Source organism: Oenanthe melanoleuca, chromosome 1A (genome assembly GCF_029582105.1).
Source record: "Oenanthe melanoleuca isolate GR-GAL-2019-014 chromosome 1A, OMel1.0, whole genome shotgun sequence".
Classification (NCBI taxonomy): Eukaryota; Metazoa; Chordata; class Aves; order Passeriformes; family Muscicapidae; genus Oenanthe; species Oenanthe melanoleuca.
This window is the reverse complement of record NC_079334.1, coordinates 16,283,238-16,301,957: the sequence shown is the minus strand read 5'-3', so window position 1 is coordinate 16,301,957 and position 18,720 is coordinate 16,283,238. Positions and strand designations below refer to the sequence as shown.

The 18,720-nt window shown below is 44.1% G+C and overlaps 1 protein-coding gene across 4 annotated transcripts in view; it reads left to right on the top strand.

The window, feature by feature from the left end:
* The first annotated feature begins 371 nt into the window (after positions 1-371).
* Positions 372-18,720, top strand: part of BICD1 (BICD cargo adaptor 1) — a 169,116-nt gene continuing 150,767 nt past the window's right edge. For all 4 annotated transcript variants that reach the window (XM_056482606.1, XM_056482607.1, XM_056482608.1 and 1 more), the window contains exon 1: positions 372-798. In XM_056482606.1, coding sequence (XP_056338581.1) covers positions 586-798 — 213 coding nt within the window. In that variant the 5' untranslated portion in view covers positions 372-585. The remainder of the gene's footprint in view (positions 799-18,720) is intronic.

The following is an 18,720-nucleotide window of genomic DNA, read 5'->3' as shown; positions in this document are numbered from 1 at the left end:
AGGGGGCCCGGGCGGGAGCAGCCCCGCAGGCGCAGCGCCGACATCCCGGCGCGCCGGGACGGACCGCAGCGCTCCGGCAGCTCTGCCGCTGCCGCTTGCCCGCCGCCCGCCGGCAATGCCAGCCCTGAGGCCGCTGTCATCTTAAAGAGCGCAGGGGAGGGACCGCGTGGAAGGGAGGCGGCGGTGCCGGCGCCGCGGGAGGAGGCGGGCGCCAGCAGCAGCATCTCCGCGGGAGCCGCCGCACGAAGGCGCGCTCCCGGCCTCCAGCGCGCCGCCGCCGCCCCAGACAGCGGGGCGAGCCCGCCCGCTCCGCAGCCCAGGCGCCCCCGCCGCCGGGGGAGGCGAGCGCGGCCTCGCCGCGTCCGGGCGGCCGGCGGGGGAGGAGGGGGCCGCGGCTGCGGCGGGGCGGACCGCGCTCGGCGGCGGCTGCCGCAGGCGGCCCCGACCCCCAGCCCCAGCCCCAGCCGCATCCCGGCGCCACCGCGCCCCGGGCCGTGCCGGTGCCCGTGCCGGTGCCGGTGCCGCCCCTCGGCCGCGCCCGCCCCCTGGCCGCCTGCTCGGCGGCGCGGCAGTGCCGGCGGGGCTATGGCTGCGGAGGAGGTGCTGCAGGGCGCAGACCACTACAAGAGCGAGATCGAGCGGCTGACCCGGGAGCTCTCCGAGACGACCCACGAGAAGATCCAGGCGGCGGAGTATGGGCTGGTGGTGCTGGAGGAGAAGCTCACCCTCAAGCAGCAGTACGATGAGCTGGAGGCGGAGTATGACGGCCTCAAGCAGGAGCTGGAGCAGCTGAAGGAGGTGAGCCAGCCCGGCTTTTGTCTGGCCCCGCGCCGAGGCTCGGGCAGCCGGGGCGCCCCGCGCGTGTCCGTGCCCGGCCCGGCAGCCCCCGCCGGCGGGCGAGCGGGGATGCGCTGCGCGGGCCCCGCAGCCGCTGCGGCTCCGCGGAGGGGAGGAGGGGTTTCCCGGGGTCGGGGATCAGCCGGGACCGTGGAGCTTAGGGCGGATTACACGAGATCGCACCCCCCTTGCCCTGAGAAATTTCCGCGGGGCCGCGCTCCGGCTCCTGCCGGCGGCAGCCTCCACTTGTGGGAACGGGCGTTTGCGGCAGTGGAGGGTCCCCCGGTCCTACCTGCACCGCATCGCCCAAGGCTCTTTTAGGAAGAGCAAAGGAAACAGGAGGATGAGAGCTGGGCCAGCGCAGTGCATGAGGAGTTGGGATCTCTGTAAACAGTTGTCTGCAGTGCGTGAGAAGAAAGACAACTCCTTTTGAAGTTATTTATAGACCCGCTTTATTCTGCCACTGAGGGGAACCGCTGCCATTGGTGGGGGGGAGGTATACAACACTCTCGAGGTCATCCATCAGTGGAAATTAAACTTCTGCGTCATGCTGAAAGGGTGAAATATTTGATGTGGGTTATCTTTCAAATGTGTTTTTGTAACACTCAAAGTATGAAGTAGGTGGGTGTTGCACCTTACCTTTCAGCTCTGCTAAACATGACTCCGAAAAATCATCGCCCTCCTTATGTTCATCCTTAAGGGAAGCAACTTGGGACTGATAACAGTGCACGTACATGGGAGCTGTGGAAGGGCTGTGTGTGCACATGTATGCAGCACTCACAGCTCTGCCTTCATGCTGGTTATATGCCATCCCAGAATGTAACTGGCTAGGTTTTGTAAACAGAAGGCAAAGCCTCAAACAGATATTCTCCCAGATTTAGAATGTCTCATTTTGTTCTACAAAAAACCCGAGAACAAAACAAAAAATCCCCTGCTATATAGACTGCGCAGAAATTCTGTTAGAATTTCTATTAGAAACCATGAACATATTCCATATGGAGGGAATCCGCTTAAAAACTTATTTATGTTTATATTCTTAAAAATACTAACTGATGCCCTTTTAGAAGTATTTTTAATAAAATAAAGGTTTCATTTTACTTGCAGGTAAATGAGTTATGCTACAGACTTGGTTCAGTGTCCAGAAGAGTTGAGAACATTATATTTTCAATATGAAGAATAAAGCTGTTTTTCAGAAAAACTTATTGATCTCCTTAAACTCGATCTCTGCCTCCCTGCTCCCCTGAGCTTGTGGAGTAGGCTCAGGACTTTTGAAACCAGTAATCAAAGAGTGAGGGATAGAGATACATAACTTGGCACTAGTATGAAGGCAGTGCTGTTTGAAACGACCTGACAGTAATAGAGGAACAGAATTAAAAGGGGAAAGTGCAATGCAGTTTCTAGGGAAAAAAGAAGGAGAAGAAGGAGATAAGCAAAGCTGCAGCTAGCTGTTATTCCACCATAATCATGTGCAAAAGAAGACTGATGAGAAGCCAGGATGACACATGGGTGCATGTAGCTCTAGAGAGAAGAGATAGTGCAAGGAATTGAGTTGAAATTATGAAACTAGAGGGATTAGTCAACACAATTAATTGAAATCAAAGATGGGCACAAACTCTCTTCCTGTTTACCTCCTCTTGAAGTCAGTGGGATTGCATGCTCTGCAGCCCAGAGTATCTCCTGTGGGGCCATGCCTTCATGTTGTGCCAGCCACAGCATGCATACTGAGGGGATATTCACAGAGGGAGGAACAGGAGAAATCCTGTAGCTTGCCTGATGCCAAGCAAGAGTGGAGCTTCTCCAGTTTCCAGTCCAGAGCCCTGGGTCCAGAACTTTCCTTAGCAGCAGGCAGGGCATTTCCATCATCCACCTAGGCTGCAAGCAATTTTTTCCTTGCTTTTAACCTTTATAGCAGAAACCACACTGATTCTTACTGCACATGCACCCTGCAAAGGAGAATTTTCTCTTAGCCCTTCCTGTAGCTGTAATTTTTTTTCTACTCCTGTGTTAGCACTTCCATTATAGCAGTTCCCTCAGCACAAGTCAGACCCTGTAACAGAGAGACAAAAGCAAATGGTGCCTCTGACGACACCAGTGAGGCAGAATTCAGGTAGTCCAGGCAATTTGTCCTGTGCAGTGTAGACTTGGGACTGTAGGATTCTATCTGAAAGCTCTTAAAGGAGCAGAGAAGTTCAAAGACACGTTTTTGTTTTAGTGAAACAGCATCCAAAATGTGTGAAGGAGGGTTTTTGTGTCCTTACTCCAGCTGCCCAGTGGCAGGACATCAAACGCCAGGACTGACTGACTAAGAGGAATTTCTGCTTTGCTCTTACTTCACTGCATTTACATCCTCTTTGAGCCATATTGGGACATAGAAATTAGGCCTCAGGTTTGTGCTAGAAGAAGTAGTCCATTCCCAAGGAACAGTAGGTGCAAGAGAGTGGCCAGGATTATGTTAGGACAATTACCTCTCCTTCTGCAGACCTTCTCTGATTCATGTACTGGTGTTGACTTTTTTTGGGGCAAGTCTTAATTTCTTAACAGTTTTAGTATTGATTTCTTGTGTTCTGTTGTTAGGACCTCAGTGTATTTATTACTCAGCTGAAGAGCTGCCTGTCTTTACTCAGCCATGGTTTGGCAGACTGGGATCTGAAGACTTCTCCCATCCTCCTTGGCAATTCAAAGCTCCAGTGGACTTCAGCAGTAGTTTTCCGTATAAATGGCAATACCTCAGCTATACAATAATTTCCATCACTGGAGAGTGAAATGGGAAACTAAAGCATTATAGGATGTTGAAGTAAAAGCAAATTATAATATATTACATTAAATATTAATACTTGTATACAGGATGTATGCTATCCACCCTGCAATATGAATTGTTTTAGTAACCTCTGATGTTTCTTCTGCTGTGTTCAGAGGTCTCTGCTTTAGCCCAGGATTTTGATGTTTGGATGTTTGGGCCATGAGATAAACTTATGTTGCAAAAACACTATTATTATTGAAAACTTTATTAATTTTCATAGAGCTTGAGTTGGTGGGCTGGTTTTTTTTCTGTATGAAAATGATGTTTCTCCAGTCAATTACATCTCGATCTAGCAGAATTTTGGATCTTTGGTGAAACATTATACTTTTAGAGCCCCTGTTCAAAATGTTTAGCTGATGTGCCTTTCAATCTGCAGTCCATAAAGATTCAGAGACTAAGACTTGTTGCTGTTAGCCATGGGATTGAAGGTAGCTTGTTTTCATTGTCTTGCTGAATTGGGAGTTTATTTACCATCATATTTTGTGCAAAACATCTTCCAGTGGTTTTGTTATATCTGATCTTATATGTTCACATTGCATTTGCTGTAAGAATAATGTGTGTTTTCTCTTTCTTTTAATGGAAGTGTAAGATGGCTTCATATTGATCTTCTTGCCTGTTTGCTGTAGCTGTCCCTGCTTTAGAATGTAGGTCTCTTCCAACCTCAGCCATTCCATGATTCTGATCAGCTACTCGGCACTGGTCGTCCATAAAGATTTTAGAGCAGAGAAATAGCAGTCACATCTGTTCATGATTAAATGGGGATGGAAGGCTTTGGTGTCCAACTCTGCAAGAGTTAGGCCTGGGAATTCCTAGCAGAGATTTCTCTTTGGGAATCAAATAATGAATATGGCAGCTGTTCCTTTCCTTGACTCCCTCTCTGACTGACTAATTTAGGCAATGTCACACTTGGCTTTTATGTTCTTCATTCTATGGAGACAAACTCTTCTGCTGGGTTGCACATGGCACTGGCATCTGATTTCCAGGCAGTTTGGTGCTTGCTTTATTAAAAGCAAGTTATCCATGGTAAGGATTGGAAACCAGGCTAGTGGTGAGTAGCCCTGTCCTTGGCAGGTGTTTGTTTTCTTTACCTCACATGAAATGTTGTATCAATGATTATGGAGTGCTTACTTGGTTTATTAATAGGGCTTCCAGAAGTAATTCTTGGTCTGTGTCTGAAAGGGTTTTTTGAGGACTAGAACTGAAGGTCTCTCTGGCAGCTTTTTTCTGTTCTGCTCTTTCTTGCACTATTTCAGCACAGGTGACTCAATCTCCATTTCTCCTCTCTTCTGAAGTGACACTGCCCCTCCAGAACTCCCACTGTTCTCCAAAACCTCTCACTCTCCTGCTCCTTGAATCTCCTCTGCCTCTTCTATCTTTGCAGTGAACATTTGGTGGGGCTTCTCTGGATCCAAAAAGGCTGGAGGACAGGGAGATTCCTCCAAAAACATATCCCAAATACAGCCCTCTTTAATCTGGATTCTTATACACATCTGTCTACATCACAGGATGCTTAGGAAAGTGTGAAGCTCATAAATCCCACTGAGATGTTCTAAATTCTCCCCAGAGCTGAATGTGTTCCAGATAGGGATCTTTGGAGCTGTGAACTGATGCCATCTCAGTATATCTTTACACCTCCTTCCAGTGACAGAGTCCGTGGGCTTGTGTGGATGAGACGAAACATTTTCAGCATCTCACCCTGATCTCACTACTTTGTCCTTGGCGCCTGCTCATGTTGTGTCACTCAGAAAGGCTGTGCTGCCCAGCACCCAGCTCAGAGATGAGGTCATTCACTTATTACAGGCTGGAGACTGACTGACTGACTGACTGACTGGGGGTCAGGTCTGTGGCAAAGGATTTGGGAATTCTCGAGGACAGCAAGCCAAATGTAGGACAGCGGTGTGTCCTGACACAGAATTCTAACAGCATCCTGGACCTTTAGTAGCAGAAGCAGAGCTGGTCAATTGAGAGAAATGGCAGTTGTTAAACCACATCTAGAAAACAGCATCCAATTTGGGCTCCCTTAATATGAGAATGACATGGATAAACTGGACTGCATTCAGCAAAGGACCGACCACCAAGCTGGTCAAGAGCTGAAGCACTTGCCCTATGAGGAGAGGCTGTGGGGGCTGAGCTTGCTCAGCCTGGAAAAAAAAGGGCTGTGAAGGACCCAGTATCAGCCTGTCCAGACACAGAAAGTGAATTGAGATGTCAGAGCTAGGCTCTTTGCAGAGGTGCCCTCTATCTCTAGATGGAGGCCTGTCACTAGTGGTGTCCCCCAAGGGTTAGTACTGGGTCCAGTATTGTTTTAACTTATTCATCAGGGGCTTGGATGAAGGGGCAGATGCCTCCTCAGCAAGTTCACTGCTGGCACAAAGCTGGGAGGAGTGGCTGATACCACAGAGGGCTGTGAGCCCTTCAGAAGGACCTCAACAGAGATGGGAAAGATGGGTACAGAAGAACCTTCTGAAATTCAGAAAAGGCAAGTGAAGGACCATGTACCTGGGGAGGGATAACCCCATGACCTGGCTGGGTGCTGACCTGCTCGGAAGCAGCTCTGTAGAGAAGGAGCCAGAAAAGTGTCCTTGTGGCAAAGAAGGCCAGTGGTGTCCTGGGGTGCATTAGGAAGAGCACTGCCAGCAGGTCTACCCCTCTACTCAGCCCTGGTGAGGCACACCTGGGGTGCTGTGTGCAGTTCTGGGCTCCTCAGGACAAGACAGACACAGAGCTCCTGGAGCAGGTCCAGCAGAGGGTGACAAAGATGATGATGAGACTGGGGCATCTCTCTTACAAGGGCAGGCTGAGGGAACTGTGTCTGTTCAGCCTTGAGAAGATGTGATGAGAGGGGACCTTATCACTGTCAATAGTCTGTGAAGGGAGGGTGTCAAGAGGATGGACCAGGCTCTTCCTGATGGTGCTGAGCAATAGGACAAGAGGCTTTGGGCCTTAACATGAGGGAGAACTTTACTGTGCAGGTGACTGAGCACTGGAAGATGTTGCCCAGGATGGTTGTGGAATCTTCTTTCCTGGAGGGAGGGGGGTTGGACCAGCTGATCTCCAGCAGTCCCTTCTGACTGCAGCCATTCTGTGATTCTGTGAAGGGTGGGAAGAGAAGAGAGGTAGGTGACATAAATTGCAACTACAGAGGTTCAGACTGAATTTAAGGTAGATCTGTTTCCCCATGAGCATGGGTAATCCCACAGGTTGCCCAGAGGGGTCATGCTGTCTCTCCATGGAACTTTTCAAGCCCCAACTGGATGCAGCCCTGAGGAACCTGGTCTGAGTGCAGAGCTGGTCCTGCTGTGAGAGGAGGTTGCACTAGGGGAGAAAGGGGGCAGACAGCAAGGGGCCTTGAGCAGTGCAAAGTCTCTTAAGGGTGCCCACTGTGTGTAGTTAAATTTGAGTGGTGGGTTGCTGTGAGTTACCCTATACACAGGAATGTCCTGCTTGGAAACAGTGACTGTCAGGGGGCCCACAGCCTCACTTCGTGCTTGAATTTCATTTTCTCTTGCTTGTTATTAAGTCTGCAGTGACCTGGAGTTACTAAGGGTGGTGTTTGATGTGCTCATCTCTCAGCATGACAATCCTAAATCTCCCTCTGCTATTCCTGCCCCTGTTCTGGCTTTCAGCTGTGCAACTGTTCATACTGTCACAGCAGGGTAGGAAACTAACCTCAATTAAAAATAACCGAGGAGGGTTTGTTGCTGTCTGTAACAAGATTGGTTTCAGCATCTGATTCACAATACCTCCCAGTGAACTGTTTCACCCTTGCCTAAAAGTCAGCACGAGGAGAGGAATGAATGCAGAGGGAAGAGGGGGACGGGATGAGCTGCTAAAGCAAGTACTGATATTACTGATACACTGAGAGATGCTCATCAAATTACATCAGGATTGCTTCCTCCAAGAGGAAATGGATCCTGTGCATTAGCCTACAGAAAACATAAGCAGCTGGAATCATGTTAGGGGGAATCAGGACTATTGTTTGGAGCTTTGGCAGCATGCAAAGAAAAAAGGTTAACCTTTTTTTTTTTTTTTTTCCAGGGACCTGTATTCCTAGTTGCTCTCAGTAATTGCATTGTATCCTTAGCAGTCAGTACAGATGAACATGCAATATTAGTCCTCCTATAATAGCCAGCCTTTTAGTAGGGATGGTCAGCCTTCAACACTGGGGGCTCACATATTCACAAAATAAATCTAAACAGACTTCAGTTTGTTTTCTCCCAATAGTTAAATTATTTTCTTCATTTTACTCTTTCATCAAATAAATCTCTCTCTAACCTGAGCGATTCTGATTGAATCAGTCATCTGGGTTGAACTCCTCAGAGATGAATGGAAGTTACAACTGGATTTTATGTCACTGGAAAGTAAATTTTCCATAGATTTTCTAGGATACACTGGATTAGTACCAAATTGAATAAGACTGAGGTGTTAATGGGTGAGCCAGACATAATTATTATGAACAACTTCCTGTGTAAGGCTTACGTGTTGCCTAGTGGATTTTCTTTCTCAGGGTGTGTTTGTGCAGTCTGTGTGCACAACAGCACTCAGAGCAAACACCTGGCTTTATTGAAGATGCAAGAGGGGCAGAACAATGTGGAGAAAGTAAGATTTGGCATAAAACAGTGATTTGTGAGCATTCATCATGGTAAAATGAGGAGCATTCCCAAAGTCAGATAGAGTGAATTTGCACCTGGGCAGCTTCTACATGCGTTATGTAATTGGCAGTTGGAGGAAAATACATGCAAGATCATGTTTTGCTGGCTATATTGAGGGCTTCTAGAGGAAGAGCTTTCTTCTTGAGATTGAATGTGTTTTCACTTCAGTACCTCATCCTCTCTTATGTTTTTGCATCAGTGTTTTCTCCATATGGACAGTGAGAGTAAAATCCAAATCCTGCTTCCCTCACGTCTCTGCTGCATAGAGGCTTTGCCTCTGTTACAGATTTCCCTTCCCTTTTTGTCTGATACCTGAGGGGGTAATATTTAATTCAGTACAGTTCTCTACTGTACTTTTTTTGGGGGGAGGAGGGATGATTTTAAATTATAATGGCAGAGACTGAAAAGCATACATTCATTTCTGCTGAGCTGTCTTACATTTGTTCCATGACTTTAAGAGCTGTCTTTTTTCCTCATTTCCTTGAGAAATCAAAAACACTCATTTTATGTGGGAGAAGAGAATTTTCCTAATTTAGGGGAATTGATACAGTGTGTAGAGACATGAATATGCCCTTTGTCTCTTTATCACTTGCATCACTCACAGCAGATAATTATGAGGAGAAACCAGCAAGTTTTTTGTACTGTACTGTGAATGCAGTCTCTGAGTACAGACCAGCTACAGGTGGAAGTAGCTGGGACTAGACAGAAGGTAAAAAATGTGCCTGAGCAAGGGCAGGTGTCTAAAGCTGAAGTAGGCAGGTAGAAAGCTAGGTTGCAGATTAGTGTTTTATTGGGGTCTCTAATTCTCTGCAGAGGGTAGTATTAAAAATAATTTTGAGATTATAATATTTATGTTTCTAAACTTCTTTCAGTATCAAAATTTAATTAACATAGTAGTTAAAAGAAGGAGCAGGCCACTGTCCTCAATCTATGGTTTTGGGACAGACCTATGAGACATCAAAAGGCTTTCACTAAGACTGAGATGTGTCCAATCCCATTTTCTCATCTCTCTTGGGGTTCCTCCCTCTCTGTCTGCAGCCTCATTCTTATTCTTGTACAGTGTTTATCTCCTGTTCATGATGGTTTATATATACTTCCACATTTTTTTCCAGTCTTTGCCCTGTATCTTGCTTAGTCTTTCTTTTCTGCTCTCTGAGATTTGGAACTGATTTTTTTGTATTAAAAAGCCTTTTTGTTTGTTGTGTGAATGTAAGAAATCTGGCCATTTTTGGCAGACTGGGCCTTCCATATTATGCTCAGATATTGTAAGGACATGAAGCATTCCTAGAAATACTTCAAGATGTTGTTTTAGCACGGACTGAAAATGAAACAACCAAGGATTTGTCCCCTCTGCTTTGTAGCAGCCTCACCATTAAAATCATCCTTGGACATACCACTTTTAGGGCAGCTTTAAAATGGGATTGGCTGTGTGAATGCATAGGAAGAAGACACCTTTCCATAAGGCTTTAGGAAACTCAACCCCCTTTTTAAAAAAACCATGTAGTATGGTTTCTGGAATTCCCCAGACAAGACAACTGATGCCCAGTGAGATTAGCTAATGCACTCAGACCTTTTGATGAGCTGGGAATGGGGCCCCTTATCCACATGGCACTGCCATACCTTGTCTGTCATCACCCTTGCTCCCCTGAATCATGCCTCAGTTACCTCTGCACTGTCTTCAACCCATCCACACAGTGAGTAGTTCTCTAGCAGTGATAGGGGCAGCACTGCTGAGCCAAGAAGCATAAAGACATCTTCAGTTAGCTGAGTTAGTCACCTTTCACTCCAGTCAATCACCTCTAAATTATATAAACTTCATCTTCACTTCCTGGTGGTTTGGGTTTTTTTTGTCTGTGTGTGTTTGTTTTCAGTTCTGTGATCTCTCAGAGCTCACAGGTGACACACAGGTGGCAGGGGCAGTGCCATGCATTTGATATGTACTCTGGGAAGTCTGTCAGCAGCAAACAGGCTTTCCTTGAATGCCTTAGTCATTCTGGATGCATATAAATCTCAGTGAACTGAGAATGAACTACAAAGTGCTGTTTGTTATCACTGGCTAATGACTAATTCCCATGGAGAGAAGCTGCAAGTTGCTAACAGCTGCAGTTTTAACTTCTGTTTTGGATACTTAGAGGGGGAAACCCAGCTCCCAGTAGATATATAGTATATAGATAGGAAGACAAAAGCAAGCTTTTAAGGATAAAGATAGGAATTTGGGTCAGGCAAAAGAAACAGGTGGCTTGATGAAATAATTAATTTATAAAAGCTTGGCTGTTGGCCAAGCATGAACACAGCATGATTTGGATTTGTCTTCTCAGGACTGGAGTATTGTGTACTCATACCCACAAGGCAAGGTGCAGGATGCCAAACTGCACTGAATCCTGGCCCTGCCCAGAAAGGTAGAACTCTCAACCTTTTGGCATTTGAGTGTTAAGAGAACTGGAGCATTTGGTCTGGAGGCAGAATTGGGTTAAAGTGTCTGTGTAGTCATTGCCTCTGGTTGTCAATTTGATGGCTAAGCCAAGATGTATTGTCCAACTTGAATCTGTGATTCTTTTTATTAAATATGTGCTCTGAGTAGCTTGTAGTTCCTATAATAAATAGTATTAATGCAGACAAGCTGGTGGGGCTTTCTCTTTAGGTGAGTAGGAAGAGTTTTGCCCATACCCTAAATATCTCATAGAGCTTTTACAAAGCATTAAAAGTTTGCATGGTTCTGGATAATTCCAGGTGACTGCACAGCAATGGCAAAATTGCAGAGCTTGCCTGAGTTTAGTTGAAGGGAACATTTGCATTGTCCTTTTTTTCTTTAATAACTGTTTGTAATTCCCACCTACAAACAGTTAGGAAAAGTTGGATTTAAGCATCCCATGTGAAGAATGATATCTCTGACTATATGCCCTCTACTCAGGGTTGTGCCTAAGGGTCATCTATAGCAGGTATGACTTGAATGCCAGAGCTGAAGTCCTGCATCCACGGGTAAGTCAAAGATAAAAGGGGACAATGATTTATAGCTGAAACTCTGCCTACCACCTGCTGGCAAGCAGCACTATCATCAAGATGCAAGTGATAAAATATGTTACAAACTGAGAATTCAGATTTTTTCCCATCAAAGTAGGAAGAACTGGCATAATTATAATTATTGTGTCTCAAGCATGTGCTTTTGTTCTTGCAGTTTGATGCATTGTCACAACTTTGCTGAGCTTCTGTGACTGCTCATGTGCATGCACTTGACCAGCCTCAAATGTGTAAGAGCAAGGTGAAAAAACCCTCACAACCAAACACAGAACACAGCAGAAATCTGAAGTAAAGAGTTTTCAGCTGACATGGATCTTCCATCTGCAGTAAGCTAAAAATGTGCGCTAGATCGATTACTAATCCATAAAATCTCGGCCATAAATCTGAGTCCTTGGTGACAAATTTTAAAGGGAATTGTAAGGATATGGTACCAAGGACTCCTCTGTGAAATAAAGTGTATGATATATAACATTAGAGAAGAGAAACAAAATTTAGGTGGATTATAATTGTCTGTGTATACCAATAAGGGAGATGGAATCTTGTGGCATTGTTAGGAGTACATTACTTTGGGCATTAGGCAATTCCATTTCTTGGGCATTAGGTAAGCTTTCCATTTCTCTGCCAGATAAGGGCTGATGGTTGCCATCTGATAATATCAAAACTTTCACTTAAGATGCTGTGAGCTCAGCTGTGTAAAAATAGTAGCAAACCTGGAACAACACAGTTGAGGAACAACATTTTGTCCAAATGTGCTGAATTTAATATTACAGTGATGCTGTAGATTCTTAGATACTTTCTATTCACAAAATAAAATCCATATTAAAGTAACAGAACTGAGTTATCAAATTTAGATCAGATTTGGAAATTTGTCCCCAAAGTTTGTATTTCATTTGTATTAGAAAACATAGATTTTGCTTTATTAAGCAGGCTGAGCAACTTTTCATTGAAATCTATGTGACTTCTTTTTGCCCACATACTTTGAAATTACAGATCACATACCTGAAAGATTATTGTGATACACACATAGGGTCCTGGCTTTAAAGAATTTTGCTGTAGTTATTTAATACTGCATCACTATTTGTAATTTAAAGTATTTTCTGTCTGCTTGCTTGTGGAGAGGTATTTATTCAAGAACAGAAAATGCAGTGATACCTTGATAATAGTTTTAGCACTTGTTTCGAAAGTAGTTTACTCACTGTTCCCTGAGCTGTTGTTAGAGACACTCAGAGTCATGCCTGTGTTTTTATGGTTGTTGAATTTGCTTTTGTTGCAGATTAGACTGATGGGAAGACACTTAAACCTAAAATGAGCCTTTTTGGTGTATAAATAACCCTTTCCCTGGATATAACAGGAAGAGTTGCAGGTGAAAACCATGCTGTGCTCACTTTTTGTTCTATAAAGGTCTCTCAGATGCAAGATGTTCCTTGAAATGTGGCCCCTAGTTCCTTAACCAGTGAGATCTTGAGTTAGGCACCCCCAGCTGACACTGGGCTGGCTACTGAGAGCTGCTGCTTTGTTGCCATTACTTGTTAAATATTAACAATACTTGTTAAATATTCCAGTCTGAAGAAGCAGGTTTGGGAAAGGGGATCCTGAATTCTGCCCCAAAACCCTGTAGCAGAGATTCTTCTCCTGCAATCAGTTATTTTTGTAGCAGAAAGTAATCCACCCCTTGAAAAGGTGTCCAAAATCTGATAAGCAACACTTTTCTTTGGAGCCTGCAGTCCAATGGTTTGTGCTGTCTTGGAGAAAGGAATTGCAGCTTTGCAAGTGACAGTGTAATGAATAGTCAAGCACTTACCAGAGCACTGGCACTGGATGGATGCAGGGAAAAGCCAGAGGGAGTGAGTCAGCATGACCTTGGCTGCTGCCAGAGGGATGAATATCACATCTAGCCCTCCAGGGACACTGACATTGCTTGGAGTCTTTAGTGGAAAGAGGCATTGGTGAAATAAAATCTGCTGGAATAATTAACCACTTACTTGTGTGTGTCTGAAGGGTGTCACTTGCACACAGAGTAGTTGATGAAAACATCAGCTTAAGCCAGTTGTAGTTACTCAGTGGTAGTTTTGTTAATAAGCTGGTCTAGTTCTTTGTTACCACGTGACAGCACTGACTGCACTCTGGGAAGGTGGAAACAGCCTGAAAATTCAGAATGCTGCTTGTTCCATGAGCTGCAGTTTGGCACACTGAGTCCCAGCAGGGTGGGATAAATTGTTATTTCTTGCATGACAGTAATACCTGGGGATTCTGTGATGCTTGGCACAATGAGTTGCAGGCATATAAATAGAAGATTAGAGATTTTACTGTGGAAATAAGACTTTGTTAGGGATTTGATATTAAGGAATAATAAGAGGAATTTACAGATAAGTAATAGAGGTCCAGAAGCTGTGGTGGGATAAGTTGTTCAGCCATAATTTCAAAGGAAATCTGTGACTAAATCACAAGGAAAACACAGATTTTTCTCAGATTTAGTCCAATCCTTTATCTTCCAAATACTTTCATTTAAAAAAGCTGGTCAACCAGAAAGCCAAAGCAATCAACAGCCCTGTGCTCACTGACCAGGGTGTGCACTGGCAGTGTCTCCCACTGGTGCCAGGGTGACCAGTAAGGCCATTTAAGAATGGTGTTGCAATAGGTTTGCCACTTTATCACAATCAAAACTAAAGGAAAAATGAGGATGAAAAACTCAGATAAAACTCTTTGGTTTCTCAGTTCATTATTTGGCAGTGTTTCAGTGGCAAAAGCCCTTGTCCTTAGAGATCATCAGCACCTCAGCAGAGCACCCTGTCCCCTGTGGGCTGTACCATCCCTTTGTGGTCCCCCTCCCACATACCCTGCTGATCCAGAGCATGTTGAAAGTACTTGGGGTCCCAGAATACATCCCCATCTCTCACCCCGAGCTGCCCTTTCTGCTTTGCTCCTTCCCCCTTTGGAAACTGGTTACAGTCTTCCTACTTCTTCCCACTTACCTCTTCCTAAACCACAGCTCTCTCTCCTGGGACTGAAGTTTTCACATCAGCAATTACTGATCCCTGCAGATGGTTGAAACGCTTAATTTTTCCTTTGCTCTTTCTGTACACCTACTTGTTCATTGCTGGTGGAAGAAACAAAATTCCAGCCACCTTTCCCTGTAAAGAAATGCATCTCACCTCTCCTTGCCTGCTGTCTGTGGGTAGCCTCACCCCACAAAGGAGCCCTTGTTCCTACTGCTGCATGGGGAAGAGTTAAGTGACAGGCTTGTTAGATCCAGCATGTGGAATGACGTTTACAATGGGAATATGTGGAAAATCTTCATGTGAGGTGTGACTTCTGCAGTTCTTTGGGAATTCAGGCTGCCTAAAGTCCCATGGGGTGTGTTGGGCACTAGATGAGGCTTCTTGCAGAGCTGGCAGTGGTTTACATGGAGCTTGGACCAGGAGTTTGTAGAGGGCGAGGTCCTTGGGGCAAGGCCTGCCCTTGCCCTCCTGTTTGTACTGAGTAAACACAGTGAGCCTCTATTCTTGGCTGGGACAATTAGGTTCTATGGCAATATGAGTAATTAATAATAAAATGGGGTCTCTTCTGTGGATGGGCTGTTAGAAATAATTTCCTTCTGCCAGTTGCTTCTCTAGAATGTGGTTTTGAACTTTGAGATCTTGAAAGAGATAATCAAAACACAAGCAGCTGTCACAAACCTTTAGCTCTGTTTGTGTAGGCGATGGTGGAAAATCACAAAACTAAATTCTTGGATGGTTCACTGGTTTGTGCATCATTTGTTGTAACATCAAGCTCTTATGCAATGGACCCCTGTTTGATTAAAGACTTCTCACTAAAAGTGGGTTTCAACAATCCAGATTTTTAATAAGGTGAAAAGAAGCAAAGCAAACTACTGATCTCCTGGTTGCTCTTCACCCAGTTCAAGTATGGCCCACACAGAATTAGTTCTTCTGTGCTGGATCAGGGTGATCCAGCTGCTGCAGCTGCAAGAGGTAGGCTGTTGTTTCCAGATGTGGTGGATCTGAACCCATGTGTCATCTGGGGCTGAAAGATGGGATAAAACATTTGGTTGCTTTGTCACATCACAGTCCTTCAGCAGCTGTTCCTCATCCCCTTGGCAGCAGGGATGGCATCTGGCCATGGTGATGGGCCTCTGAATGGTGGGAGCACAGTGCAAGGAACATTGTGACATGGATCCTCGTGTCCATATGGCTCATTGAGGTCTGAAGGCTCCTCCTGCCCATCTTCTTGCCCAGATGTCAAGGAAGCTGAACTGTGGAGGGCTTCAGAGACTTCTTTCACAACTTTCTTTTTATCCTTTGCCAGACCTCTACCTAAAAAGATGGCAGTGAATCTGAAATTTAAATTTAGGTATCTAAGGGCATGTTATTCCTCCAAATTTTTTACTATTACTAAAAAGAACCTTCTTCCTGACATTTTCAGGAAGCTGACAGCTGGTGCCATGATGGTGAAGATGACTGACTGAAAATCTCACAATGTCAATCATGACTCAGAGGTTTAGAATATGTTTTCCCACTAAGCAATGCAGGAATGCAAGTATCCTTGGTAGGTTGTATCTAATGAGGTGGATATTCGTCCCTGATTTTTTTTTTTTTTAATTAATGTTCTATTTCACTTCTGGTGACCATAGTAATTGCACTAAAATTTTGTATTTTAACGTATTCATGCCCAAAATCTCTTCTGGTGGTCAGTTTATTTTTATAATGATCATGTCATGTCCTGCAGCCAAAAGCTAATTGCTATTACAGAGTGTGATTTTTATCTGTTCTCACAAGGTCTGCAGAGCCAGTTACAGTGAATATTTTTTCAAGTTGTTTTTTTCAATAAAAATATTGGACTCCATGACGGCACTGTGAATTATGATCTGAATTCTCTGCTGCAGCACCTCTCCTGAAATCAACAGAATTATGCTGGCAAAGAACTCAGTTCCTCATAGTGTCAAGTCACACAACTCTGACAGTGACTTCATTATGGCATTCCCAGAACTATAAGGTATTTTGATGGGAGTACTTGGCAGCAGACTGGAAGCACTGTGCACAGTGCTTTGCCTTCTGAGTCAAAAATGACCTGGTGTTTGGCAGTGCAGTTTGTAGTTTGGTTTTCTTGTTGTTTTTATAAGATATAAACCCCTCTGTTTTCATGAATTTATTGCATATTACTTTTTGGAAAGGAAAATTAATATTCTTGCTGCCTTTTTTTTTTTTTTTTGTTTGTTTGTTTTGGGAAGTTTAACATCAAGCTAGCTTCTGCTGGCTGCATGTTTTTACAGAGTTGGTAGCAGAGATTAATCACCTTTGTAATCCAGATCCTTCAGTCAGATTTGGTCATGATTTCCCATCAAGATGTTTTGAGTTACTCCATAGGAAGCAGAGTAAGAATTGCTCCTTGTTTGCCCTGGATAGTTAGGCCTAAATTTGTGTTTCTGAACTTGGCTCACCCTCCATGCTGGAATGCAGAGGATCTCCAGGAGTCATTTCCTCTTCAACTATGGTATGAGTCTGAGTCTAAGTAAAAAAAGTTTTTAAAAGTGGCTTCAAAACTCATTGTTTACATGTGAAATCCATGGAGGATCTTTGCTTCTCATTGAATTCCCTCATCACAGCTGATAAGGTGAAGTAAAGGAATGTAGAACAAGAGGTCAGATTTATAAAAGGAGCATCTTACCAGACAAGGCTGCACACTGGATTGTCCCCAGCAGAATTAGCTTTTAATACCTGTGGAAGACCTCCTGAACTAGCTGAACTGGGATACTGGTGTTAGATGAACACAGTAAATTAATTGTTTTTGGTTTTATGAACTCATTGCTGAAGGTTTGTTTAACCATGTCTTTAATGGAGGGTGTTTGGCATGTTTTTTTTCATCATTAGACAGTAATAAATGTAATCTAAATATGAAACTTGGATGTATGCAGGCCTTTTATCCTGTGGGTACAGATAGCATTAAGAGGGCAGATGAGATACTCATGGACCAACAGGATCCCTAAAATGTACATCCTCCTTCCCCCAGAGCTACACAGGGCTGGGTCAGCCATGGCTGTAATTCGGGTTGTTCTGGGAGGGCTGAGCCACAGCTACCAAAAGGGAAAATGGACAGTGTTGGTTCTCCTTCCCTTAACAAACAACAGTAAATAAACAGCAACTCCCTTATCCTCTCTGTCTCTATGCACACTGATTTATGGAAGTATATAAATGTCAGCAGGAGCTGGTATGAGATGACATCTCAAACAAATGTAAAAATCTTTGTTTACGGCAAACACTGTTGTATTTGTGGTCACAACAACTTTGGCCCTAATTTACAAGTTCAGCTTGCAGCTGTAACTGACTGAAATGAAACAGTTTCTAAATTAAAATTAAAGCAATTTAAAATAAGTTGTGTTACTGCTTTTCAATTCCAATGGAAGCCTTTTTTATTTCCCAGGCCATATCAATTTTGCATACATATCTATGTCATTCAGAGTCGGTGGGTTTCTACCTTCTTTGTAATAGCAGTACGAAGTAGATTGACAAACTGTGGGGTGGGGAAAAGGCTGCAGTAGGTATTAATTTTAAATTAAAATATCATTTTTATCTTCTGCAACAGTTTTTATTTGTTTGTTTTGTTTCAGCCATAATAATGTAACACATTTCCAAAATATTTATCCTGTCTTTAAATACTTTTAGAGAGTTGTGAATGAAAGTGAACTTCATTGCAAGACTATTTTCTAGGATAGTCTTCATAAGATGTATAGGTAATCCTGCTCTGTAATGGATGCAACAGAGGACAAGAAGGCAGCAGAAAAATAGCTATAATTTACAGCTGGTAAATTGTGCTGCCTCTGTCAGCATAAAAAAAACAACCTGTTTTGTTTCATATCTGCTGAAGTTCTCATCCAGGATAATCTAATCAGTTGCAGGCTTTATAATATTGACATTTTAGTGAGCATTGCCCTGTAAACATTGCATTTCTGTGCAGTACTGCATACCTGTAATAATTACCATGGCTTAAAGAAGTCTAGTTCATAATCTATGAATGACAGAGACGTTCCCACAAGTCCTGAGTGATAACATCTTTGATTAGAGCTATACTCTGGCACCAAGGAGTTCATTTTGAATTCACAGGGATTCAGTACTGAGTTAGGTGACAGCTTTAGTGCCAAACATGCTATGAAAGAGGAGAATTTCTGTACAAGGGTACATGAAATCTGCTGGTGGCTTCTGCTGCATTGCTGGGCACCTTAGTGGAGGTGAAGCCATTCGTGTGCTGTTTAGGTCCATCGTCTGCATGCAGAACTAACTAAAGAGACATTGAATTTTGACAGCATTTTTTCCTCAGGATGAGAGGCTGGTTTGGGGTGTTTGAAGAAAACCAGGCTGACCCAGTTTTTCCATACATTTGGCGTTTACAGGAATGAATTTACAGCAATTCAAAGAGACT